The following is a 27,745-nucleotide window of genomic DNA, read 5'->3' on the forward strand; positions in this document are numbered from 1 at the left end:
TGAAAATTCTTATGCTTTTTATTGCAGGTTCAGTGTTAGTGTTTTGGAAAGCACAGCTGCATTAGAGGCAGATATTGCTCCACTCCCCCGCGACTCATCAGCCCCAGGCAACTCCAGAAATTGTGCCTGGTTTTGCAGTGCAGACAAGCGTTCAAGTGAAGACCCAGACCCTCATGTGACTTGCCACTGAAGAACAACAATGACCCAAAGTTCACAAAATAAAAAGGCCAGCGCATTAACTAGCATCCCTTGCCTTGCTGGGAGACACATGTGAGCTTGTTCCCAGCACCCCACCACAAGGATGAGTAGCCCTGCAAATGGGTTGCCCTAAGCTGCCCTTTCTGGATGTTCCGCTAACTTAGTTTTGATGAAAGTCCTTGCTATGCTGTGCAAGAGATGAGAGGCCACTCAGCTGGCAAGCTGCTCTGCTGATCAGCTCTGCCAGCAGCATGAAGTCCAGCCCAGCTCCTGAAAGAAACATTCCCCTCTGTGCTCTCAGGCGAGTCACACTGAGAAACAGAAACCCAAAGACTGTCTCCTCTTGCTGCCCACACAGAGCAATGAGCAGTGTCTCTTCCTTTCTCACAAGCTGACAGCTACTTCTTTTTTGTTTTTCTTTCCCCCACTACAGAACAAGAGATAACACACTAAAAAAAATATTAAAGGAAGTTAAAAATTCAACACCACTTCATTTCTCTGTCTCTCTTAATTAAGAAGTAATCCTTCCCATTCATTGCCAGTGGCCTCTTCTATTCACCTGTAAAGTGCTGGTCAGGTTGATTTTTTTCCTATTAGATCTCAAGATCCTGAAAACCTTCAGGCTCCTACAAGAATAAAAATTGCATTATGCCTATAATTTATGGTATTGCCTTTTCATGCGTATTTCCTTCTCTTGTGGAAGCCAAGACAGGGGCAGCACCAGGTCTAGTCATCAACAGTAATGTTACGAAAGAGATAGGCCATGGACTCGCCATTGTGGATTCGTCGGATGGCTTCAGAGAGAATCAAACTGATATCCACAGTCTTTATCTTGGGGCACTGCAGCTTCTGTACCTCGTGAGGAACCGTGTTGGTTACTACCACCTACAGAATGCCAAAAAGAAAAAGACCATTAGTTGTGCCACTGATATGCTCGCTCTCACTGAACAGCTACCCTAGGGTTAACTCCAGAAGGGAGCAGCTGTACCTGCTCTTTCACAGTTCAGGGGGAGAAATCCTTGTATGTTGGAAAAAAAAAATAATAAAGCAAATTGTCTTCCCTACATGACAGTCAACCTGCTGAGGGGACCAGCATAACCAGCACTCTACAACAGCCATCTCCACACAGGCCGATGGGTCCATTTAGATTGCAGGGTCTGACACGTTTGTTACTAAGGGTGAGGTCTGAAATCTTATGCTCTTAAATGTACCCAACAGCCCATCATCAGCTGCAGGAGAGGGACAGATAGAAGGTCTGTACAGTGAGAAAGCAGTCACATGCACCCAGCTGTGGTAAGGGAAGCGTCCAGGCAGGGACAACTAATAACGGTGCATTAGGGAGAAAACAGAGAAGCAGATCTGATCCAAACAAGTATTAATCACACATGCTTTTTTTTTTCCCCTCCAATGAAGAACCAGCTAACTGACAGCATCTGATGAAAGCAGTAATTTCAGACATGAGCTAGGTGGCAGGGTATCCTGGTTTCAGCTGGGATAGAGTTAATTTTCTTCTTAGTAGTTAGTACAGTGCTGTGTTTTGATATGACACTGATATTTTTAGTTGTTGCTGGGTGATATTTATACTAAATCAAGGAGTGGCACAGAAAATTGGGAGGGACGCAGCCAGGACAGGTGACCCAAGCTAGCCAAAGGGATACTCCATACCATACGACATCATGCTGAGTATATAAACTGGGGGAAGAAGAAGGAAAGGGGGGACATTTGGCATTATGGCATTTGTCTTCCTGAGTAACCGTTAGGTGTGATGGAGCCCTGCTCCCCTGGGGATGGCCAAACACCTGCCTGCTCACGGGAAGTGGTGAATTAATTCCTTGCTTTGCTTGCATGCACAGTTTTTGCTTTACCCTTTTTCCCCACCTTTCCATCCTAATTGTTATTACTATTATTACTGTTGTTCTTATCTTTTAATTCTGTTAATTATTAATTTTTATATTTTTACAATTCTGTAAATTATTACATTGTTCTTATCTCAACTCTCAAGTTTTACATTCCTTTCTGATTTTCCTCCCCACCCTGCTGGGTCGGGGTGGGGAGCGAGCAAGCAGCTGCGTGGTGCTTGGTTGCCAGCTGGAGTTAAACCACAACACAGGGGAAGAACATCAGTTTGTGGGTCTTGGAGCCTTAAATCAACCCAGCTACCAGAGCCAGCCCTTCCTCTGCAATCCAGAAAGCAAACGCACCTCATCAATGGAGGATTCCTCTATGAGACGGGGGGCATCTGCTGACAGGAGCCCATGAGTAGCCATCACAAAAATCTTGTAGGCTCCACGCTCTTTCAGGATCTCTGCAGCAGCTACAAAGCTTTCCACATCATCAATGATGTCATCCTGAGAAGAAACAGAAATAACATCAAAACCAGGAGTTTACTGCGCCTGCAGGGCAGGAGAGGATCTGTAAGGTACTGCACCTTTGGCTACACACACAGACGAAAATAATGCCTGGCTACTTCAGCTGCTATTGAGATGCAATGACAGTCTAGTGCACAACTTAAGTCTGTGAACTACTTACCTAATTTACGGACCCTTCTGCTAGTGTGCAAAACAAATACTGTGTCTTGGAAACAAATTAATCCCTGCACATGCACGCACACAAACAGAGCTTATCTTCAGCAAGGGTGGTTTTTTTTTTAATTCTGATAGCAGCTGTATGTTGATTACTTACACTGCAGCATGGCACAGCAAGTATGAGAAGCTCAGCAAGTTTTTTTGGTTGGGTTTTTTTAAAACACTTCAGGAGATTTCTCTGCATGTCCTGGATTTGTGGCAGATTTGTAGACATCTAACATTTGTAGATTCAAGGGAGCAAGGAGATTTCAGGGCTTAAGGTGCTGAAGTACAAAGGGTTTTCAACAGAAAGATGAAATAACCAAAGCCACCAGCAAAGCTGGAGAAAACACTGGTAACAATCACATTGCTACCCCTACACCAGCAATCCCTCCTACCCTCTGGGATAAAGCATCTCAAGGAAAGATGCTGGGAGAAAGCCACCCACTCCCCCCCTTCGTCACAGTCATACCACAATGATGGCAATTCTTCCTCCAACGTCTCCAACCACAGTTATTGGTGGCTTCTCCTTGGCCATCATCACTAAAGAAGAAAAAAAAAAGCCCAGGTCAGTTAACTTTGAGTCAAACCACAACAGCTCCACCACACGCAAGGCCCAGCCCTTAACTGTGTCTTATATTGGTGCACAGATAAGAGACAGGTGCTTTGCATTATCCTGACACCCACCAAAGTGAGTAACCACTGGTTTAACCATTGTTTTCCTCCTTAAACGAACAGCACTGCTGCATTAAGATGAAACTGTTTCTGTGAGGAATCTGTGCTGACCTCAGAGACAGTAAGCAAACCCAAATATCTAACAGACCCCTGTGCAAAGAGAGCTACAAAGCAGCACTTAGCTTATGGGAAACATCAGTGACCTTGTGCTCCAGAACAGAACTTGAAAAAAAGGGGTATCTCATGACTGGGAACAACAAATGGGCTTCTGTGAGCAACACCTCTCAAAGGCATATGCTTTACAACGTGCTATTTTTCACCTGTTGGACTCACTGATTCATCTGAAGGATTTGAGAATCACGCTGCAGCTTGCTTGCTTTCTCTCATATCACCAAACACATAAGGTTCTTTCAGAAGCCATAAGGATGTTAATAACACCTGCTCAGGCAAAGAAAGCTTAAGGAAGTTTGCAGAAACAGATTTCCCGATTTTTTTTTTATTTAGAGTGGATTAATAGAAAAAGCAGGACAAAACCCAGTTCAAACTTAGTTCTACAAGCCAGTGCAACCAGCAATTAAAAGCAAAAGGACACATTGATGAGCTGTGCTATCTGACACATGGTGAAGAGAAAAATTGGGAAATAAGGTTCCACTCCCCAAAGACTACTTCTGCACTGACACAGTTCATGCAAAAACTACATGTGTAACAGGTTTTGTTTTGGTTTTTATCCTGAAAAACTTCCAGCAGCAGTATAAAAAAATAACAGAGATATGGACCAGGATGCTCTGAGAATACTGAGATGTAACACAGCCTTCAGACTCACACCAAACAGCAATCAGCCTCTGATATGGGCCAGGGACTTGCTATCCAGTAAGCCACACCTCTCACTTGCCAGAAGGTGCTGGTTTATACAGTGAATACAGTACAAAACCTCCCAGCACAGAAAGGACATGATGGTGGGCATGCACGTTGTCATTAGGTGACAATTTGATCTAACCACTGAAGCAAAGAGGAACATCCAGCATTTTGTAACACTTACCTGGCCCACCTGCACCCCCCAGATTCTACACTCCCTACGGGGAGTGCAGCAAAGCGTCCTACCAAGGCACTTCGTACCCCTTCTCTTTGTATGCTCAGGTCTTGCCAGGATTCTGGCCATAGAGACTTCTCAAGTGACAAGGAGTTTTGGACACACTAGATGGCAAGATTTTTCTCCTGTAAGATAACCTACTTCAGCATAATACTTGAGCAGCATGAGAACACAAGCCATTGCCCATCTAAAGGCTTGCCTGAATATTGATTTCTGCCCTCCTGGGACGAAAAAGTCCTACACAAAACTCCCCATCCTGCACAGCAGGCTGATCTAGTACTGTTCCCACAACTCATCAGTGCCTGGGAATGCTTAGAGTACAAGCACAGCTGGGTGAGCGAGTCAGACTGAGGGATGCGATGAAAGCAATTAGAAGGACCACAGCTCCATAGATTCACGAGTAGAGTCATTCTTCATACACAGGACCTACTCCACAGACTGGTTTTCTGTAAGCCTACCAAAACTATAAAGGGTGTCCAATAGTTCTGTTTTGACCAAAGTTATATTACTCATTGCTAGGTTTGCAGTTAAAAGTCACAGCTACCTTAACTGCTCTTTGGAGCACAGATTCCCCAGCCTCCTGTGCACTGTTATTTCTGAGTCTCCTACCAAATGCAAAGTCATGTCCAAATCCTGAAGGGAAAATGTTTTTGTAAGAAGGAAAAGTATTTGTAATAAACTAAGGTTAAGCATCACAAGAGATAAGCAGATGACAAATTTCAATTACAGGCAGTACCTACCTGCTTAGGTTAGTTATGAGTTTATTATCTAGTCTGGACAGTAATAGAACTCCTGGCAAGAGCTGTGAAATACCAAAATACATGTGGCCGCCATCCCATCCTTCACGTGCATCCACAGACGAGTACCTTTTCTGTTTAAAAGAGCCAGGCTACGGAAAACTCTTTTCTAAGCAAATGGTGAACAGGCCTAAGGAGCTGAAATTCAGCACTATTTTACTCACAAACACATGAAGTTTCAGCAAAACAGTATCCTTCTATTCCGTAAAGGAAGCAGACACATTCCTTGCTATGCTTAAAGGCTAACACAGCAGCTAGCAACATTAGCAGTGCTATGCATCTCTTTGTTTTTAAAATGCTGTATTTCCATTTTGCTTTATTTTTAAAGTACGGTAGGCAACATGTCGACCTACCCGGATCCTAAAGAGATGTTCTCCCTTTTTCGTGTTCAATTTCCTCTGCAAAAAAAAGAAAAAAATTGCAAGCCAAAGATCTACCCACAACCACATCGTATCTCAAGAGAACTGCTCCAGCGTGATGAGAGTTTATGCAAGGGTTATTGCAGCCAAGTTTTTTTTCTTCAAAATCTTTAGAAATATCAAGATGTGCAAGTCAGAGCTTCTACGAGAAGGTGACTTGAAAAATTATTCAAAAAATAAAAAATGTTTTCCTCCCAGACACAAAACCTCTATTTGTAGGTAGACAAGGGGGCAACAGAAGTAAGCCACAGCTGTAACTCCTGCCTGGCATAACCCTTTGGATTATGTTTAGGTTGAAAGTTTCTGGGTTTTTTTCCTGGAGAGTCAGAAAAGGTTCTTGTGGTATCTGTAACTTCTGGTGGGAACAATAAAGAAAAGAGAAAAACACAAACCAACCACCATTTTTATAAAACAAGAATATCAAAGAACACAGAGAGGTGGCGGGGAAGTAAGTTCATCAGCCAAACACTCTAACCTGCACATTCTTCTACACGCATGGTGCTTAGAACTACCATGTGTTAAAGGCAAGATTATCACTGGCACAAGGAAACAGCATTTCCAGGTGCATAAACCAGTTGCTTTAGTTAAGTAGTCAAAAATGGGTTAAGAAATGCTAAAACAATTCTGTTTGGAGCTGACAGCGTGCATTATAGTGATAATCAGCAAGATAAATAATGCAGCATTTACAACTGAGTCTATGAGCAAAAGGCTGCTCAAGAACAAACTGTTTTGTGAAGAGATAGACCTGTAAGGACAGATAATATCCTTGTGCCCAGGCTAAACACAGGGAAGAGACAGGGGTAAGGAAGTAGGAACAGACCTACGGTCACTCCAATGTTTTCATCCAAACTCTTCCTTCATAGCAGTTTGCTGGGCTCTGGGTTTGAAGCAGACCATTAAGCTATCTGTGGAAAGCACTGAGTTTCAAAGCCACTGAAATGATTCAGCAGATGGTGCTCCACTCCTTTTCTCAAGGACAAGGAAACATGCAAAGAGTCCACATGTGTTATTAAAGCACAGCCCCAAGCCAGCTGCAAGCTTTGAGGCACAAAGAGCACACAATCAAAGAGAATAACCTCAGAGTAACATCCAGTCTCAAAGACTCCGATTTCTGGGGTTTGAGTGACATGAGCTGCTGCTGCAGCTTTAGCACAGCACTTTTAAGTGCAGTTGGAAGCACCTTTGGCACTTTTCTGTTACGGCTACACCAAATCAGAGCATTGTATCAGGCTACACCCAGGACAATAAATAAGCCATTTCACTGCATAACACTCATTAATTAAAGGCACATGATGTCTACTAAAATAGGGAGAAAAGGTGCATGCCAGGATGCAGGAGCCCAGCCAATTCACTAGAAGCCCATGAAGAATGGCATGAAACCTAAGTCATTGGTGTAGGCCTCTGGGGCTGCTCCCAGACACAGGTTTCATGCCTCTCTGGCTGTAACTGCTGGGGACCCTGTACTGCAGAGTCTAGAGAGGGAAGATAGGATGTTCCACAAGATCTGGCTGTAGCCCAGAGCAGGATGCTCTATATTTAGTCTCAGCCAGGAGGCACCTCCTAACTGCCCAGACCCATGTCTGTGGTAGCAAAGCCAGGCAGACCTGGAGACCAGTGCTGTTTCCAGGTTTTTCTGGCTAGTTTTGATATAAGGAAGCATACAGCTCTGGGTGAGTAGCACATGTCCTACCTTTCACAATCAATACAGGGACACAGCTGAACCCTGCTTCACTCTGCCACCAGACCTCACACCACTAGGATGGCCGATCAAGGGTTTTGTTTGATGTTCCCCTTGAGGTGGCAAGACACTTTTCAAATGACTGAATCAGACAAGGAAGGAGGCATGGCAGAGAGGGTAAACACAGTCTCTCACAGCATTGCCATCCTTAACGATAGCTGCAGTTTCACATCTGCATGGCAGAGCACAGCTCTGTGGCAGAGCCTGCAACAGATGCTTACAAACTGCTTTTAGACAGATAAGACCTCAGTATTCGGCACCTCCAGTAACAGAACCCAGCTCACTCAAAACCAGGTATTTATCAGATTAGAAAACTGAAAAGCACCTTTCTACTGAGAGTTTTGGACAAGTTCACCCCATAATCCACTCCACATCCCCTCAAAAGACAGCTACCAAACTACTGCTTGATTCTTCTATGTTTGTGTCTTAGGCATGCAGGAATTAGCCAAGTGCTGAGTTTCTGCAGGAAATAAAGCGGTGACACACAGCAAATTAGCTTGTGTTTGGATAGCTGAGGACTGAAAACAACCTTCCACTGGAGTCGTAACTAAACCAGACAAGGGCACACTTCTATGTCAGCTACCATTTACAGGGCTCTCCAGCAGCATAAGCTCACGCAGTCAAGCTTCCTTAAAGTGACACAGTTGGAAATAAAAATACAGTTGTATCAATGCTCTGGTAGCAGACAAACATCAGCTAGTGATGTTTTGGAGGACAGCATCCTCTTCAGAGTAGGAGGGGAAGGAAAAGGCCAAGAGTGACCTCACAAACTCCTGCTTTGCTGGAAGGGCATGAAAAAATCCCCTTGTCAGAAGGGAGACAAATCAAGATGAAGTCCCAAACTTCATTGCCAAACCCCACCTGTCCCCAAGGCCCAAGAGGAGTTTCACCAGCAACATAAGCATTGTTTAATTGATTGTATTATAGTGAGTGATGACTGGGGTAATGTAAAACGCCCACAGTCTTACTTGCCTCCTTTCCATAACCTGCCCACAAACTGGTTGTATGTTCTCCCTAAACTTCAAAAGACAAGAGGAGACACTTTATCAGTAGCCTTAGCCACTGCTGGTATAATTACGTTTGGCTGCATGATGGAGATAGCTCCTTACCACATACAGCAGCATCCATCCTTTCCCACAGTCACTTCCCAGCCACATTGACAGCACTCAATTTCTGTCCTACCACCATCTACCTAGAAAGCTAAAAAATCCTCCCAAAACAAAGCTGGATTTGGACCGTACTGTTGTTACTTTACTGCTGCTGTTGCAGGAATACAAGCAATTCTAAGAGGACAACATTTCCCAGAACACAGGTTTCCTCCTTCTTTTGCTCTGTGCTCCCAGAACAGCAGCTTATCAATTGATGGCAAGAGCACAGGAAGCTGCTCAGCAGTGCTCTTGGAGAACCTATTCACCCTAGCCACACAAACCTCAAAACCTTATCAAAACAGACACTGGAAGATGATCACCTGGCTACCAAGATGGAAGAAAATTTCCAGCAGTAACCATGGCTGCAGCAGGAGAGGAATACAAAGGCCAGTCCTCCTCCTCTCTACACTGGGGAACAGCAGTCTGTCTCAGTGGCTGTTCCCATATCAGTTACACTTTCACATTTCTTTTGTTCCATTAGCTCAAGGAGTTTTGTTGCTAAGCACTGTAAAAGAACCACCTTTACCAGAGGTCTGTCAGTCTAACACTGTTGAGTGGGGACAGCCAAGGAGAACAATACTGATGCTCTGCACGTCCAGAAGTTAAGTAAAAACCTTCCCCTGTACCTTCTCCTACAACTCGTTGATATCAACCTTTCCTTGAGAAAAATTTCACTGGTCCAACTGCCATCAGGTTGCTTATACCTACACAGCTAAACCAACAGCTACTTCCCACCAAACTTTTCTCTTTTGCCCAAAGGTAAGCTGAGAAGCTTAATCTTACAAGGCAGCTCCAGACCAGGATGCACAGTCGCATTTTTGACCATCGGAGGGGAGTGACGACCATCATCCATGTCCTGCTCTGTACACTGAGCCTCTCCGTGAATCACTGCTAGTCCCAGCCGTAGTCTCTCAGCGTAAGACTGAGCCCTGCAGGACAATCACAGCATGTCAGGAAGATGTTGGGCTGACAACTTCACAGTCCAGTTCAGCAGGCCTCTCCCAGACCCAATAGGGCAGGCAAAGGCTGTTCCCCAGCAAGAAACTTCACTGGAAGTGACTTTTCATTCCTCCTCCTTAATATCCCAAAGCCCACTCTACCCCTTGGCTTCACCGCAAGGGTCTCCTGGTGTCCTGGTAGTCTCCACATGCTAAATGCTTTCTGAGATCGTCAGGTACCGCTGAACCTCATGCAGTAAGACTGATCCTAGCCCCCGGTGAACCACCTAGCTCTGCAGCAGCAGAAACCTCCAGAGTTTACTCCCACACGTTTGGGACTGCAAAATTCAGCTGCCCATCTGCACCACTAGACATCCATCCCATTTCCAGCCACAAAGGACTTATGGACCAAACTGCTGACCCATTTGTGATCCTCCCGTATTTTCCCTGGTGTAATTCCCATCAGCCCAGATATTTCCAAGTTACTTTTAACCAGCTATTAAAGCATCTATTTACCTTTTAGCTGCATCAGGAGATTTGGCTACAATAACTGCGTTTCTGTAATCTGGAATCTGGATGTGATAAAAAATTATTTAAGTAAAGACCTTCTTGCTAGCGAGTAACTGATTTGATACATGGCTGAATAATTGCACCCACTCTCCTTCCCCAGAACCAAATCTTCAATCTGTGGCAAGAAAATAGAGGCAATTGTACTTGGTTTTCAACATCAGTATTTGTGCATTCTGCCCCAAACACAACACACAAGTTTAGCACAGGCAGTGCTGCAGGTCCTACTCTGCACATGACTGCAGCTCTGCGCCTCCTTCCCTGCCAGTGCCCACAAGTTACGGCCTGGTCTGCAGTGCTGAGCGAGACACGGGGCACCACACACAGTGGGGGGAAGGAAGGGGAAGGTGCAGAGACCAAATGCTGGCTCTCTCCAACATACAGAGCCCCAGTGCCCATACAGAGAGGGTGCTAGCCTTGCGTTCAAAACAGGTAAAAGCGGGAATGCTCACTGTGTTTAACCTATGCTACACGGACCGGCTGCAGCTAATTCTGTCCAGACCCAGGGCCCACTCTCCCCGTATACGGAAGCTTTGCTCTCACTGTGTGGGCATAAATCATCATCTTTTGAGCAGGGAAAATAAAACCACTGTGCCCTACCCCCATCCCTGCTGTGCTCAGTATTCCTACACTCAGGCCAAGACAAAGTCTATCAATAATTCAGAGCAGTCAGACATCCACTGCAGAACAAAGGGCGAGGGAAGACAGTTTAACAGGATTTAAAAGGTGATTAGAGGCAGAAGCATAAATAGCATCTCTCAAATAGCACTAACTCTACAGAGAGCAAGCTCATCTGCTTATGGTCAAGAGTTCAATTTCTATCCAGGTACAATCATACAATACATTTTTCCACTTTTCTAAGAAACATGTAATAGGTACCCCCTAAAAGAGAATTAATTAACAGAATGATTGACCTAATCTGACCACACAACCCCTACGTAAGTGAAGGTCCAAGGCTGCTACCCCATTAAGGTGAATTAAGGCAAGTTGACATATATATAGAACTAGAGTAACCTCACTTCTTCCTGTATATACTGAAGCAAGAAAGGAGATGCTCTCAGGTTGTCTACTGGGAAGCTGAAGAAGCCTTGAATTTCCTTTTGATGAAGGTCCATTGTGATAATGTGTGTTAAACCTAAGAGAAAGAAAAACAGATAAATAATTCATTGAGATGACTCCCTCATGACTGGAGTTCCTCAAGGGTCTCTGTTTTCCAGACTATTTTAGCTATTACTCAGACTACTATGCCATGTGATAAAATAAGCATAAACATGTTAATGTAAGAAGTTCCAAAGACGTAATGAGAAACAGGCATGCAGTAGGTCACAGCACTAGGCTGACACTGAATTTCAGTATGACACTTCTAGGCCACTTTCCCAGCTGCAAGTTACAAAGAAATAAAATTAAGCTGAAGAAAACGAATTCCCCTGAAGTACTTCAAGGGCTCAGCAGGAGAAGAATGGAAGGATAGATGCCCTCTGGGATGCCCAGCAGCCACATGCACTGAAGCATCTGAGCTTGCCATGCTGTTGTTCCTTGTGACACTCACCTGCCTTGGCAAGCATCGAAGCCAGTAGCTTGCAGACTATAGAACCCCTCTTCCTCATTTTACTCTGTTTGCTGTAGGGGAAGTACGGGATGACTCCAATGATGTTCCTAGCACAGGAAGTCTTCAGTGCATACGCCATTATCAGCAGCTCCATGACAGCAGTATTCACATCTCTAGGAAATTTCAAAACCATTCCAAATATTAGTAGCTGTTTTTCCAGTGCAACTCCTTTTACTTTTATACCCATACCCCTCCTTACCAAACTCCAAGCAAATAATGTTCCATCTTATGCTAATGTATGCAAGAGCCAAATTGTAATTGCACAGCCCCTTCCACCATGCCACAGCAGATTACAATCAACTGTTGTATGTACAGGACACAGCTCCAGCACTCAAGAGCTGTGGACTGGAATCTGATTTTGTATTTTAACATGAGGCATATGATGATTTCCCTCCATCATCACAACAACAACAACAACAACAAAAAAAAAAGACATTTTTTTCATTTATGTTGGAACAAATGTCACTTCATACAGCGTATTTTGAAATAAAACAGTCTTTTAAAGAAGCAGTACACATGCAGCCAACAACTTCACACACACTGGATTTATTAAAGTATTTTTATTTTTAACAATGTAAGGCAGATTATTTGTCCTGCCTTAAGAAACACTGTGTTTTGCAGCAGTACGAAGTCCAGACTCATCACTTTGGCGGAGGTCAGCACCTCCATGCTATCTAGCTTATCTAGAGGTGGAAGGAACAACAGCACAGTAAATGCTAAACAACTGTTTCTTGAAAGAAAAAAATAAAAATGCAACATAGGCAGAACATACCTGTAGACCACAGCAAGGAACACACCTAAAACACAATTTTCAGGTAGCTTCGCCACAATGATTGGTGTGGTCCAGCTGAAGTGTATTAATCTGCATTTTAATTCATTTTGGAAGGGGAGGGAAAAAGCCAAGCCCTTTTAGTTCCTTAAAACCCTCACCAAGGGATACTGTCTGCATCATGACAAACTGATTCAAGACCATTTGGGAACTGAAGAACATGCACTTCAGAGAAGACAAAGGGACAGGCACTCCTCCTACAATGCAGACACCCTTGCTTGGGGGTATTCCAGCAAGGACAGCCTCAAATGACACACCACTTCCCCAGACTGGTCACCAGGAGGACAACACTGCCAGTGGCTCAGCCATGGAGCCTGTGGTGATATGGGGGCCTGACTGAGCCATCTTTCCACACAGCAGCAGAAGAATAAACAGCACAGAGCAGCTCAAAGCTCTGCAGAGCTTTTTGTACTTTACCCAGGTATTGCTCAAGGACCTGTTTTCCTCCTGACCACTGGGGACAGCTTCTCCAAGAGCTCACAGATACTGTTTTCCAAGCCTCCATCTGTGTGACCCACGACAAACCTTCAACCATTTCCATTTCTCCATATCTTCCCCCTTCTTCAGAAATTAACCTCTGTTTGTACCTCAGTTTGCGAGCACTCTGGGTCTCTGTTCTCCTGCTGTCCCTGCCAGCCCTCGCACACAATGCCGTTTACACACAAGAAAGCTTTGTTAGCTCTGAAGCACCCAGCCAAGAATTACATAAAACATAGCCCCCTGCCACACAGGACAATGAGCAAACAAAGAACCGTTTCTTCCCTTTGGTGTTTTAGCTGTGCCAGTGGGACCACAAGAGGAGAAAAAGATTCTACTATCAGTACTGTATAAAAACAAAGCGGCCAAGTTTAAGTCTACTTAAAGTTCATCCCAAAAATTCTGTATTTTCCATCCTTACTTTTCAAATTACTCTTAAAAAAAACATTCACATGGAAAGCAGATAGAGAACAAGACTGCTCCTAGGAGAAAATGTTACTACTGATTTCAAAAGGCACCAGCTGTCCTGGTCCTGCTGTGGGACACTAGTAGCCATACTGATGGAAAAATCACTGAAGGAACAGTACCTCCCTCAATATTCAAGCAGGACCCCTGCTGGACTCCAGGAAGCTCCTGCTAGGCAGACTCATCTGTCCCTTCAGCAGGTCCCCGGGCGGGGGGGGTGGCTTGAGGGGCTCATCGATTCGAGGAGTACCATCCTGGATGCTTCATGCTGAGCCAGCTGTCACAGTGATCTGCTCCTCTGCAAGGGGTGCTGACACCAACCAAGGGCCTGGCTTCATGGGGGGAACTAACATCTGTGGTGGAACCCCAGCCACAGGATCTCCAAAACAGGTACCCAGGAGAGCATCCCAGTCTCCTTGCTGCCCTCCCCACCTCCTGCCTTGACGTCGTACTTACAGTTACTGCCAGAAAGCCTGAGCCAAGACCACACACAGGGACTGTCGGCTCCTTACCAGGACATTTAACGCCAGCTCAGCTATCCCCCACAGTCTACTTACCACTCCTCTCCAGCAGCCTGAAGCCTCCTTCACTGCTCCCCATCCCTGCCTGAGCCATCCCTGGAGATCCCTGTTCTTGGGGCTGAACAAATGACCTACATGAAGCTGCCAATCAACTTTGCAACAACACTCAGCACTAAAAGACTCCTTTTGCTTTTAGTGTATCACTAATAGTTTTCCCTCATAAGAATGCTAGTCCACACACCAGTAGTCTTGGAGGATACCTGTCTTTGCAACTTTTTTAGTTCTGCTATATGATTTTTGGACAGGGAGCTTATATCAAATACTCAGGTCTTTCTCTTCTCTCTGTGCATTTAAGATGCAGGCTGTGAATTCATTCCGCAGCATAGCAAGGTTGTTTACCTCTCTACTCCTTTCCTACCAAGTCCTAATATTTTGTTTGCTTTTCAAACCGCTACTGAGTGCAGAAGTCCTATACTTAGATTATTCAATACAGTCTGTGTTTTTAATCTCCTGAAAAACTCCCTGAAACCCACTGCAAAACTGAGATGCCCTTGAACCTGTCCTCTCAAGCAATGCAGCAAGGCACAGCTGCAGCTTAAGAATAAAAGATGACTTGGCAGCATAACAGTGGCTCCTCACCTGGGGGGCCTTGAACATTTTGGTTAAAAGGGACCCTTTTCTTGGCCCACAACACTGAATTCAGTTTATGGAAAAAACAAGGAGATCAACAAGTTAAAAGCAGGGGAGGTTTTCCCATCTCAAAACTACGGCTGTCCATAATGCTTTCTCTGAACACCTTATCTGTTCCATGTTTACACAGCTCTCAGTTACAAGTTATTTCAGAGAACTCTCTCACAAGGGACAACAGAATGGCACTATTCTCCTGAAACATAATCCCGCATCAGTGGATTTTCATTTTGCAGAGATTTAGTTGCGCCCTGAGGGAGTAACCACTTGGAGCACCTCTCTGGAGAGAGATGAGCTCTAGGAAAATGTCTCAGCCTGCAAGAGTAATTCCAGAAGTGAGCAAGCTGATCTTGTAGTCTACTGATTTCTTTAACAACAGGCCAAGCATTACAAGGAGAACATGAACTTGAATTCTCACTGGGCTCTATTTCTTTGGCAAGCAAGAAAAATTTCTGTTTCAAGGGTATTCTGCTACCTTCTTGAGCTCTAGTACCTACTAGTTCCTGTGATCTCCAAAAATCTGAGCTGAATTTGGTAACTTGAACAAAAACTATCAGACCAGGAATACCTTTGTTTTGCTAACTGTGCAAAAGGCATCCTATCAATACTTCATCTCTGAAACAGCACCTCCCTTACTCATAGTTGGTAATTTTGCAGTTAACATTTACATGGAGGCTCCCTTCCCAAAACACTAGTGCTGCACTCTTTCTCTGCCAACAAGCAACAAGGTTCCTGAGGTTAGCAGCTGGTTTCCTAACCCCTCGGTTACTTGCAGCACTTCTTTTTCCTCTTACTCCAAGGCTAGAACAGCCCTACGTAAAAAATAAGAAGGCCCACTTAAGAGAAGGCTCAAGATCATTAAGAACTATAAGAGTACAGGAAGGAAGCTACGGACTTCCACCTGAGCTCAGTTATACATCACTGCAACAAGAGAGGAAAAATAATCCAGCTTGTAATAAAAGCAATAGCTGCTGCTTGTTGCTGGCTCTGCTGCTTGGTAATTGGAAGGCAGAGGAAATTACACATTCTGCAATGGACATGCCAATCAGAAATCACCAAGCAACTGAGCCTGCAAGGACATCAACAGACAGACCAGGGATGTTTCACTTGAAGCCATCAGTCATACTTGTTCTTGCCTCAAGTGACATACTGAAGCTATTTGACAACAAGCTTCTCAGTTTGCTGTGGCACAAGCGATGCTCTGGGAATTTTAACAGCTTAACACTATGCAGTGTCTTAAATGTAAGTCAAAGCAATGACAACACTGGAAAGCGACTGGTTATCACACCGGGTAACAGTGAGCAAACCATCAACATCAGCAAATCATCAAAACATCAAACAATCTGCTGAACCAGAAATTCAAAGCATATTACAGCTGTAAAACTGAGCCACTGGCCCCTTACCTGGGGATTGTCTGTATAATGAAGATATCCTGTCCTCGGACAGATTCTTTTATTTCAACTCTTGTTTCTGAAGAGGATTGAACACAGAAGTCAGGGAGTTTTTTTCAAACATCAGATTTACAGTGATAACACACCATGTTTCAGCAGCACTCTGAACCCACTGGTCAGGGCAGATGAGGACTTGCTCCTTTGCCCTTCATGCACATACACACAGGTTTTCTAAAGGCTGGTCCTGGGAAGTAAAGAGCTGGCATGGCATACCAGTGAGTGAGTTGTGTTTACGATGCAAAACCAGGCTGAATAGCTGTTCTCTTACATGTAGAAGACAATTACCTAACTCTCAAGGAGAGATCCTTTTCACTTCTGCATGCAGAGTGTTGAAAGCTGTCAATATCACATTTCTTAGTGAAAAATAATCCCCCCCAAAGCAGAACAACCTTCAGTACTTACCAAGAAGGTGAGCAACTGCTCTTTTGCAGCTTACCACTGGGTCAGCTCCATACAGGCTGGATAGCCCAAGGCAACACCAGCAGCACAGAGTTCAGAGGGACAACTCCCCGATTTCACTATCAAGGTCAAGACTTCAACACTGACACAAGCTGGAAACCAGGGTCTCTGCTCAACACAATTCCTGCAGTCCCAGGCTCAAATGCAAAAGCTGAGCCCCAAAGCAGCTCTGCAAAGCCAAAGCAATGACACCAGGTTTCCCAAGGCGCCTGTCTTAGCCACTTATTTTCCACACAGTCATGAACTAGAGAGCAGATATAAGCTCAAGGAGAGAAATATCTACCCAGCTACCAAACTCAGAGTCTAATTGCCTAGGCACACTGGCAGCAACCTTAAGGGACCCTGCTGAAAGCTGACTGTGAGTTGCTGTGCAGTGATGAAGAATAACTTCAGACCTTGTAGCAAGCAACCTGATTTAAAACTAAACCCAAAGGGCAGCGAGCTCTTACTAGCACAAATGCAACAGCCAATCCAACCATAACCACAGCAGCTTACACACTGCATGGCCCACTCTGGCTGTAAGAGCAGCAGCACTACCATAAACCCTCATGCTGAGCCAAGACTCTTTCCATCCCTTCCTAGGGCAGCTATAAACTGCCTGTGGCAGGAGAGGGCTGGAAGAAGGGGATAAATTTAAAAGTTTTCAAGGCAGACACTTAGAAAGCAGGCCATTACTTTTAAACCTGGGACAAGTTTTGCTAACCACTAGAGCATGTAAGATTTTGTAGCAGCTAACACCTGAGGTAGGACTCTCCTCTACAAGAGAGTTAGCTGATGGGCAGACAAATGAGAGAACAGGGGAAAACAAGGAAGACGTTTAATGGCTTTGTCCAAGGTCAGACACAGAGGTTAGCAGTGCCAGGAGCAGCAGTAGTATCATAGCTGAATCACTGCACTTATTAGACAGGTTTGGCTAATGGAGTTACCCAGTATTTCTAAGACTACCTCAAAACAGTTGCAAATAGTAAAGATTTCTCTTACCTCCATTAGTTTCCTGGTACACCACAGATTTTCCCAGCTCAGCTCCAAGACGCCTGGAGAGAAAAAAGGAAATTAAAAATGGAGAAACCCAGCAGTCAGTGATCCAAAGCAGAGACTGGACAAAATATCACAAGATACTTTACCAAAATATCACCAAGAAAACACAGCACTGCCTAACAGGTTGCTGAGTATGCTAGCCAGTCCACGGAACTACAGGTTCTCCCCTTCCTTGGGGGTCTCCTTCCCTCTGACATCCCTGGGGCACACTGCTCTGCAGCCCACCAATGCCATACTCTAAGAGCCAGGCTTCACATGACTGACCAGAGGCTGTGTCTCCTTATGACAAAGGACATCTTGCTAGTCTATGCAATGCCACCTTAGGTGGATCTGTTCCGGAACTAAACATTAATGATTTACTCAGACTTGATTAATGGCAGTTTAGTCACTTTTTCTGACTCCCACATCTCTTATTTCCCCACAAGCCTTTCTTTCAAAATAACTCAGCTGATTGAAGAAATTTTAACTTAGAAGTTTTCTGATTTTTTTAAATTACTCCCTCCTCTTCCTGAATGTCAAACCTACGACATTCATCACAACAAAGATTACAGTTGCCACCTGCTCCCTGCCCCCCTCCCTTTTTTCTTTAAACTTCTTTCTTATATAATAAAAATCCACTTTGAAGAGCACTTCTTAAAAGGCAGACTTTTCCCTCAGGTGACACTTCTGTATTTAACTGTACTGACAAGTAATCCATTAGTAAGAGAGACCATGCATCAGCGAGATGCTTGGGACAGGTGTGTTGCTGCAGCTCAAGGCAAGTCCCTCCTCTCTTGTAGGGTCTGCTCTGTGGCTATGCACACATGCTGGATTAGGAAACAGTTTATGCCTGAAAAATACCTTTGTTCAACACGTTGATTATGGTGGTACTTTCCTGTCTGCCTATATACTGTATTTACCTGGACACATGCCAAAATCTTGTGAGTCAGTACCAACCCTGAACAAAAGAGCCCACATCTGTCACTGGCTCTCCCCAGCCTACTGCCTTCAGAAGTCAATCTCTCTCCACAGACTCAGCCTTGTATTTAAATCACCTCAAATATTTGTTTTTTCAGAAGTCAATGAGTGAGACAGCCTGACACTGACATGCTGCTCGCCCATCAGCAACTGCTGGACTTAGCTATGAGCCCACAAGCTGGAGGTCTCAACTAGAAGCTGGCCTGGAAAGCATGGCCAGGACAGCTGTGACAACCGATACTTGAATGCAATGTGATATATTTGCTTAGCTGGCTACAAAGTGCGTATTGGGCACACATGCATTCTCGATCGCATGTGTGGCAGCACGTTTTGCAATGGCTGTGGCTGGGGAGTGAACTCCCACATCAAGAACTGTATGTGTGAGATTGTAACCAGCCTGGCTCATGTACTGACTGCAGCATTGCCCAGGGACCGTGCAGTCCAGAGCAGGCAAGCCACCTTGCCTAATCCCTAATTTGGCTTCTCTCATCAGCCCCACTGGGTTAAAACTTGTGGCTGCAATACAAAGGCATCCTCAGTACCTTCAAAAAACTGCTGGCAGCTGGTCAAGCAAAGGCAAGCCCCACTTACTGATGCACAGTAAAAGTGAGTTTTGCAGATTAGATCCGTCAAGCTCTTGCTGCCCACTGGGGATCCCACTGCCTTTCTGATGACAGCCAGGCATTTGCAACCACTAAGCTTTGGCCGAATTGCTGCCAAGGCATCCAAGTTGAAACAAGCTCAGGAATCACAAGCAAAACAAACCAGTATGCGTGGGGAAATGTTTAGTGACTCACACTTGTTCCTCCACAACTGCACAGCAAGTCTTGCAAGCTCTCTTTGGAGGCATGTGCACCCTGACTTCACTGCAGACAGCACATTCTGACCTCACTACTGGTAAAAAACCTCCATTAATGAGACTGTGCAAGTGCCTTTGGTCAACCAACCCTGCATCTCATGGCCGGAAGGAAAGCTTCAAAACCAGTTCAGCCAGACACATCACAGCAAAACAGCCTTTGGAAGGTGGCACTTTCAATGCCAAGTGCTGGCAAACAAACACAGCAGAAGTCTGTGACACTGTGAGGATGTACCTGGCAAGGAGAAACCAGAGCTCAGTGCTCCCCTATTCAGACTGTACAGCAGCAATGCAGTTTCTATGCTGCTGAAATAAGAAATCAGAAAGACAAGTTTGCTCCCTGCTGGAAAAAGGGACACTAAACAGCTCTGCTTATCAAACCTGGGTGGAGATAACAGCAGAAGAGACAGTAAGCAGCTGCCAAATTAAATGAATGAGTGGTAGTAGATTGCTCTAGTCAAACAATAAATCCCATCTCTGCTCCAACTGTTGACTGCAAGTAAACAAGGGCAATGGGGAGGATACGAGATAAAACAGCCCGTAAACCATACATCAACACTGCCTGCAGCACTCTGCAGTCCCACGAGCTGCGGGCATGGCAGACAGACCGACAGGAAGCTCCACCAGAGCAGTTCAGGTATGTTTACCCAAGGGGCACACCTTCCACTAAATGCCTTTCTGAAGGCTTGTGTAAGCAGAGACTTCAGCCAGTGAACAAGGCTAATAAAACCTCGATTTAGTCAAGGATATTAAAGAGGGGACTGTTCTAGCAGCTCTTGTTGTAAAGCACTGAATTCCAGAGGACTTGTGTCAAAAGGAAGATTTGCAGAGAAGTCAAGGGCAGAGCATGGCCTTAGCCACTGCACAGCCTGGGAGCAACTGTTTGCAATGGAGGTCTGAGATAAATTCCCCCTTCCTGTCACTTCTCCCTTCTTCCTCCTCCACCCCCAACTCCTTTCTCTGTAAATCCTCTCCATGCAGAAGCTTCCAATTGGTCATTGCTTTAGGCAACAGAGGTATTAAACTGACAGCAAGAAGTCTGTTTGCATTTGGCTTCAGGACTAACAGCATAACCATATGAACAGAGGCTATCACAATTCCTGGATCACTTGTCTGCAGATACTGGCAGATCCATGCTAGGAAAGAAAAAGTAACGCAGAGCACATCCCCCTGCACAGATACAGCTTCTTCTGGTAAAAATAATACTTCAGGTCCTGCAGATAAACCACATCTCCAAGCAAAGTGAGCTCCATCAACAAAAGCCTTGCTATGTGGTGTGGTATTTGGGTATGGGGAGGTGGGGGCCTTCGGTGATACTGAAGTTTTTAAGACTACAGAACAGTCAGGCTGATTTAACAGTATTTGTAGAAATCTCACTTGTTATATCAGTCCCGTGCAGACATCAGAGCATGCACATACTTCTGGAAGCTCCCTTCTCCACCCGAGCGACACAGAAACTCAGTTTGGTGTTGGTTTTGTTTTTAAAAGCAGCAGTCTTCAGAACTAGGATCTGTTAAAAAAAGCTATGCACACACAGTCCCGCCAAGCCCAGCTGGGCACAGTGAGATCAAGGTACTACCACTCCAGGCTGCTTCCAGCTCTTATAAGTTTTTAACACCACCTCAGTGCAAGCTTTCCCTGTGCAACCACTCACTGCTCCTGGTAGTGAAAGCCCTGCTCCTTGCTCTGCTGTCCTCACACCAGCTCTGTCACTAAACCGAAGACCTGATAGCATCCAAAAGAAAAATTTTATTTGTGGCTTTAAAAATTTTTCTCAGAGCAATTGGCCAGTAAACAATTTATATTGACCTGGAATATCTCTCTCTGTAAACACTGCCCAGGAAAGATGATCTAAACTTCCAGAGTCTCAACAGATGCCAAGAAGATGTTAAGCTGTGGATACAAAAGTGTTTACAAAATCTGTCTTCAATTCACAACCTAAACGTGAACAGCTCAGAAGTCACCTGTAGTTTAAGAAAGTGACACACTGCAGTATTTTAAGAATTACTACAAGGCTGTATTAGACTGTACTTTAAAATGGTCCTCTGAAGGCTGTCAAAAACCACTGTACCAGGCTCTTGAGACAAAGGACAATCCGTTAAAAGAGTCCTGACGTATAACTGAATCAAAATTCAAGAGGCAAGGGCACTTGCAATATTTCATGCCATCAAAGCACATCTCAGTACCGCTGGGAAGGGCTCTCAGCCTGGGCTGTGTTTGCTTCTCTCCCTCTGCACCTAAAGAGACATTTGTGAAGTTATCTCTGAAGGCAGATTCCAGCCAACTCGCAGTGCAAACATTAAATTTGAAGAGAAATCTGCATACAAAGCCCTTGACTATGATATGATTTTATTTTGGCAATATCCTCTTCATCACAAATATTTTTACTGGTCTCAGCTCTGCAAATACCCAACTCCCCTCACGCCTACAGACTACCATCGGCTGTATAACCCAGAAGGAGCTGGAGCTGACAGCAGAATATCTGCTCTGTGCTTGACCGTGGCCAATGCAAACCACAGCCTGACTTCAAATTGCTTTTGAAACTTCAGCAAACCTTTAAAGATCAGTCAACCAGTCCAGCTAACACAGTGGCAGCTCTACAGTGTATTTCCTAATCTCCCACTACAAGAGCAAGCCAGAAAAGGGAAAGGAAACAGCAGCTTCCTGGATACAAGGTAATCTGTTCAGATGTCGTTATAACTATCTGAGCTCTCCTTTACCCTCCTCCATCCACCCAACACGACTAGATACTTGAAGAACAGTCCCTACTCCTCGTCTGCCACTTGCACCCAGAGTCATCCGGTACTTGCATCACTCATTCCAGCCATGCCAAAAGCCATGCAGCTGAACTACTGGCAAATACAATGCAGATTTTCCTCTACTCCTACCAGTCTGCCCATGAAGGAACTTCCCCTAAACCTGGCACTGGCCAGCACAGAAAGCTACTATGCCAAGCTTATCTGCTCAGTCATATTACATGCTCCATCTAGGTTGCACAGAAAAATCTCAAAGCCCAGCTGCTCCACACTCACCCTACTTCAGCACTGTCCCCTGCCTGTAACCCTCTTCAACTGAATTACTTTTTAGATGGTTATTCTTTTCCCTTCCCAAAATCCTTTGATGCAGTTTCACCCTGTAGCATCTCTTTAGCCTCCTGCCACAGCGCTGCATCTTCCAAGATGGAAAAAGAGCTGGTGCCACCTCCTCTCCTCCTGTAGCACCACACAAGAGCTCTTTCCAGAAGGCAAGAACAGGGCTTGGAGATGGGGGAAAGCAGCATCACAAGGTTACTGTGTCTGACTCCCCTGTGCTATTCTCTCACATGCTGGCAAGACAACCTAATGAGGAAGGCTCTTCCTCCATCCCATCAGAAATTCTCCTTCAGCTGAGGGAGGTTGCTGCAAGTCCTCCTAACATACTGTCTCTTCCAAAAGCTGGGTTCACCTCCCACTCAGACACAGAAAACACCACCCTGGTTTTAGTGTTGTGTACCCAGCTTCTTATGACCAAAGATCAGAACACAAGTCTCCAATTTTCCTCATTACTCCACACTGTTTAGGCTCACAGCAGTGCTTTTACCTTTATATCGCCAGCACTTTCCATGCTGCAAACCAAATGCATGTCTAGAACACTCACAGCTTGCAATGAGTTTACAATAGTATCACAGCCCACACAACACAAACCTGTAGGAGCACAGGGGAGGGATTAGGAAGCTTCAATCAGCAATCCCCTCCAACCCAAACAGACAAGCAGGGAGTGGAATGTAATATTTGTACCATCTGAGCCAAACACTGCAGTCAGAAGGAGATCTAAATGCAGCTGTTGGACTCGAGATTAAAAAGATTTCCTAAACCTCCCTCCCCGCAGCAGCACATAAGGCCCATTTGGGATCAGCACTGGCCACAGAAATTATCTTTTTCCCCTGCAAATGCAGCTTGCGATCAGGTGCCAAGTGTCCTAATTACAGCAGGAGGATTTTTTCCATCTGGGAGAGAATTTTTAAAAACAACATCCCTCTCAATTTGTAAGATACAAGTAAACATATGGGTTTGTTTGTTTCAGTCGCCCTGAATCTAAGGAGCATCTTTATTACTTAGTTGCATGCGGTGTTTGGTTCTCATAAACCAGAACATAAACAAAAGCTCTGAAACTTAGCCTAACCATTTAGTCACTCAGCCTATAACCAGACAAGAATACATAATGGAAAACTGTAAAGATCAGAAGTGTGCCAGAATGCCACAAAGCCTGAATCGAAAGCAAGTTTAGAAGTTTCGCATTAAAAGAAGCAAGGAGATCGAACAGCTTTCAGATGTCTGGTTTATGTCACACTGCTCCTCTCCAGGCTTGAGATTAAAAAGACAAAGGATAAGGCAGGATTGCTCAAGTGTCAATTTTAACATCATACCTGCAGGCAAAAAGCAACAGAGCCTAGAGGGATGAGTGTCTCAAGGGGCCCTACTCCTAATATTGTGTGTTGTTTTAAAGTTCTTTTACTACTTATACTAAAGGTCATAAAAAAACTTTAAAAAGAACGCACAATATTAGAAGACAAACTCACCCTTATAAGACTGCTCCAACTCTATTAAAAGGCGCAACTGAGCTCCCCAGCAAAGTACAGGCTGGGATGTGACACAGTGGGAAAGCCAGCAGTCATGCAACTTTTGCAACCTGAAAAAACAAGGGATATATTACACACATGTTGCAACAGCCCCTGAGCTCCTAAGGGAAGTCAGTACAAAACCCACCACACAAGATGCTGAAAATACCTTTACTTTTGAGATTCTTTACTGCAGGCAAATCTGTACTATTAATGGCTCCTGATTTTGCACCCTACTCCAACAAAACCTCATCCATATATAATGTTTTACACCTTTTCATTTCAGAATGGTCACTACTCCCATTTTACAGAGCTACATGTCGTTAGATCTCAATTTAAGCAGCAGCTGTGTACCACACTGTTGTGCTCATACCACCGCTGGAGCATCCAACTTCCTTGCTGACATTAGATCCAAGGCAAGATGTCCACATCACCTCTAATAAAAGTTTACTTTGTGAAGGACAGCCAGGAAGGAGGTCATTCTCTGGATCCTGCCATCATCCACCCTCAGAGAATCACTGGAAACCCTGCAGAGGGTTACATCAGCACATCACACAGCCAGCTGTGCACACCATGGCCTGGGGAAGCTGGCTCTGTGTCTCTTTTCATTACATCTTTTTTAAAAGTGAGTAATTTCTAAGACAAAGAGCAAAGAAAAAAGATTGCCTGTTTGCTCTTTCTGTCCTGAGAACACAGAGCTTGTTTCCAAAGGACTTCTGTTATGTTCTGTGTTGATGCAACAGGACAAGTAAAACCACGTCCCTTTTGTTGCAGCAAAACTTACTTTTTTTATATAGAGAGACTTCATTTTCAGAGCTGTATCAGTGAAGGGAAAGTGATATGGACTGACAAAGCAAAAATACATGAAAAAAAAAAAGAAAAAAAAAGCTTTCCACTCCCAAACACAAGGATTTTCCTCTCTACCTCACACCCAGCAAAGTCCATTGCTGTTATCCAACACACATCCCATCAACACCAGCGATCCCAGCCAAACAAGTCAAGTCAGCTTCCTGGAGATAATCTGTGCTAGGGATTGAACATACTGTTTACTAAAGCTTGCTGGACAAATAGCAAAACGTTCTTCCAGTTTAAGGTGACAGCACACCTGTATTTAGCAATGTTTCCAATTTAAGCATGCCCTTGGAGTCGGGAATGGGCCAGCAGCTGCCAAAGGAGTAGCAAGGATGCTATCTGCTGCAGCAGGCAAACAAGCACTAAGCCCCCTCAATTTTGGGAGCAGCTTCCTATGAACTGTAGCTGAGAAGAATCAGAAAGGAAATCCAAATCCAGCCTTAGGATGACAGCTCCCCAATACACAGATGACTCTACCAGAAAAGCCCCTTTGGCTGGGAGTGCCCCAACTGGAACGAAATTAATTCAAAACAAAAGATCAAGTGTCAGGGGAAACTCAGTGCTCCTCTGTGCACCAAGAGCCCCATTTTGGAGCCACCTGTTACCCCCACCCACCCCCATTCAGCAGAACCCAATATATCCACCCTTGCCAAGCCAAGGTCAAACTCTGCCCAAATTGATGGGCTGAAAAAAAAAAAAGCACACTTCCATCCCTAAACTTTGTTAGCACGTGCTGCCCACCTCTCCTACCCCATCAAAATCCACTTTGGTCAGTGCAACTGCAGGTGTTGCATCAAGATGCACAGATGGAATACTCCCTGCACCCCATGCAGGGTCACCAGCCCGTCCCTGCAAAATGTGGTGGAGAGAGTTTTGAGCATCTCTCAAATCAGTTAAAACACTCTCATTCAGCCAGGTTTCACCTCCTCCCTCCCCAAAAGTAACAGCCTCTGCTGCAGCCTGGCCTTTCCAGCATTGAAACAGACGTCAAGAGACAGAAGAGACAGAAAGCAGCGGGTTCGTTTTCATCCCTAGGTCAAACTGAGCTATCAGGAGGGATGAGCCAGCGCTGAGGAGAAGGGAAGAGCTGCTTAAGACTCCCAGTGCAAAACCTCCACAGCAAAGGTGTTTGCAGCAGATGCCTTTGGCTTGGGAAGGCGGGAGGACGCCCACAGCCTCTCTGAAGAAAGGCTGCCTGCACAGCGGAGCTCACGGAGGGGTGAGGAGGGACAACTGGAAGAGAAGGAACTTACTCCGTGATCCTCTTCGCCAGCTCGGTGCAGGCTGCCGTGGAGTTGGCTGAGAAGACTCGGTAGCCACTTCTGGCTGCGTTCATCGCCAAAGCGTCATGCAACCCCCGTGGAGCTCGAAAGTGAGAAAAAACAGATTTATAAGGCAACAGCAGCTTCCGTGGCATCCTTTTCTTCCTCTCCGCCACGATCACCGCCCCTTAAGGGGTGGGGAGGAGAAGGAGGAGGGGAACCCTTCCGCTACCTATGGTCATGCTGGTCCACTGCAGTAGCGAAGTATAAAAAGGCGGCCGGAAAATATTACTATTAAAATGGAGGAGCAGCTGCCCTGGGCGGGCAGCCCTGCAGAGGAAACCCCCCTCCCCCAGGGGTCAGGCCTCGGGGTACCCCAACCCAAACCTGCCCCACGCTCACCCAGAGGCACCTCATGCACCAGGAGAGGGAAGACCCCCCGAATGTGGGTGGGGGTCCAGGGGCAATGCAGAGAGGGGCTCTCTCGGCTGGGGAAGGGGGGGGGGGTGGGCTAAGGGGGTGTTGCGGGAAGATGCGGGGGGCTAGAGGGTTTCCCTGTGAGGCAGCAAGGCTGGAGAACGATCCCTACGAGGCCGGGCGTGTGAGGATCTCCCTCCCGGTCCCCTCGCACAGCGAAGTGAGTTCCGCCGCCTGGCTAGAGCGCCGCTCCCCTCGGCGGCCATCTTCTCCGCGAGCGAGACTGCCCCCACCGCCATCTTAGGTGAGGGCACAGCGGCCACGCTCTCCCCTCACAGCGGGAGAATAGTATCAGCTACTAGCCGAACAGCGCCGGTACCTGAACAGGAAGCGTGAGAACGGCGTAAACTCTCCCTCCTCAGGGTAGGGGGTGGGGTGAATCGCCCGCTTCCCCGGCGCAGCTACTTCCCGTTTCTGCCGAGCAGTGTGAGGCACGACCTCAATGCGGCAGCTTCCCTGCCCGCACCTAAGATGGCGGCCGCTCCCGTGGCCCACCGGAAGCGCTGCGGCGGCGCTCTAGCCTCGCTCTATGGCATGGGGGCGGGGGCGGCCTCCCGCCCCACAGGGCTGGAGCCTGAGCTCTGCCGGGGCCCGGCTGCGCGCTGGGCCTGGGGCTCCCCGCAGTACCCCGGGGGGAGATGCTGCTGGAGCTCAACCTGGTCTCTGCACCGTTTGCTGAGGGAATGCTCGCTGATGGGGCTTCTTGGATGTGAAGACAAAGTCCCCCCTGGATACAGGCACTAAATGACTGACCTAAACAGAAAATTTAACCCATCTAGAGCTCTGTGCTGGCCTTTCCAGGCCCGAAGAGTGTGTTTTGCATCACAGGGATGGCAAACAGCATTCATTTCATCACAAGGATTGCCCTGCGTTGCTTTGTCTGCCCTGGAGGGAAAGGTTCCCAGCAGCTTTAGAAGCCGCAGTGCAAGGTCATCATCATCCCAGTTTTCATCACCCAGTGGAGGGTGGGGAAGGAGGAGGAGGTCATGATAGGTTTCGCTCAGGACATGGAGGACGTAACACCTCTATTAGCAGCTGTCCCCCTCCTGGGCTGTTTTGGTGTGTGGGATTGGG

General features: G+C 45.8%; 1 protein-coding gene across 4 annotated transcripts; it reads right to left on the reverse strand.

The window, feature by feature from the left end:
- Window positions 1-27,149, reverse strand: PRPSAP1 (phosphoribosyl pyrophosphate synthetase associated protein 1). Of its 4 annotated transcripts, none has more exons than XM_027798130.2 (11): window positions 26,991-27,149; window positions 26,186-26,297; window positions 17,614-17,666; window positions 16,126-16,192; window positions 11,684-11,856; window positions 11,154-11,269; window positions 10,084-10,139; window positions 9,413-9,558; window positions 3,235-3,305; window positions 2,400-2,546; window positions 1-1,083 (listed from the first exon to the last, which is right to left on the reverse strand). In XM_027798130.2, the coding sequence occupies exons 2-11, from the start codon at window positions 26,266-26,268 to the stop codon at window positions 925-927; spliced, it is 1,071 nt and encodes a 356-aa protein (XP_027653931.1). In that variant the 5' UTR covers window positions 26,269-26,297; window positions 26,991-27,149; the 3' UTR covers window positions 1-924. The 4 variants fall into 4 exon arrangements, with proteins under 4 accessions (XP_027653931.1, XP_005434185.3, XP_027653932.1 ...); XM_005434128.4 differs by lacking the exon at window positions 26,991-27,149 and adding an exon at window positions 26,784-26,918; XM_027798131.2 differs by lacking the exon at window positions 26,991-27,149 and adding an exon at window positions 26,597-26,703.
- Between the last annotated feature and the right edge of the window lie 596 nt (window positions 27,150-27,745).

The sequence above is a fragment of the Falco cherrug genome, chromosome 1, assembly GCF_023634085.1.
Source record: "Falco cherrug isolate bFalChe1 chromosome 1, bFalChe1.pri, whole genome shotgun sequence".
NCBI lineage: Eukaryota > Metazoa > Chordata > Aves > Falconiformes > Falconidae > Falco > Falco cherrug.

Bases quoted from the DNA above. Each gene is read 5' to 3' on its own strand.
- PRPSAP1 (XM_005434128.4), bottom strand. From the start codon at position 26,910: ATGGCGGTGGGGGCAGTCTCGCTCGCGGAGAAGATGGCCGCCGAGGGG. The intron at 10,140-11,153 runs GTGAGGTTACTC...TATCACATCCAG, and splicing joins TTCAGTATATACAGGAAGAA to ATTCCAGATTACAGAAACGC. The intron at 2,547-3,234 runs GTATGACTGTGA...GTTTCTTCTCAG, and splicing joins GAAGAATTGCCATCATTGTG to GATGACATCATTGATGATGT.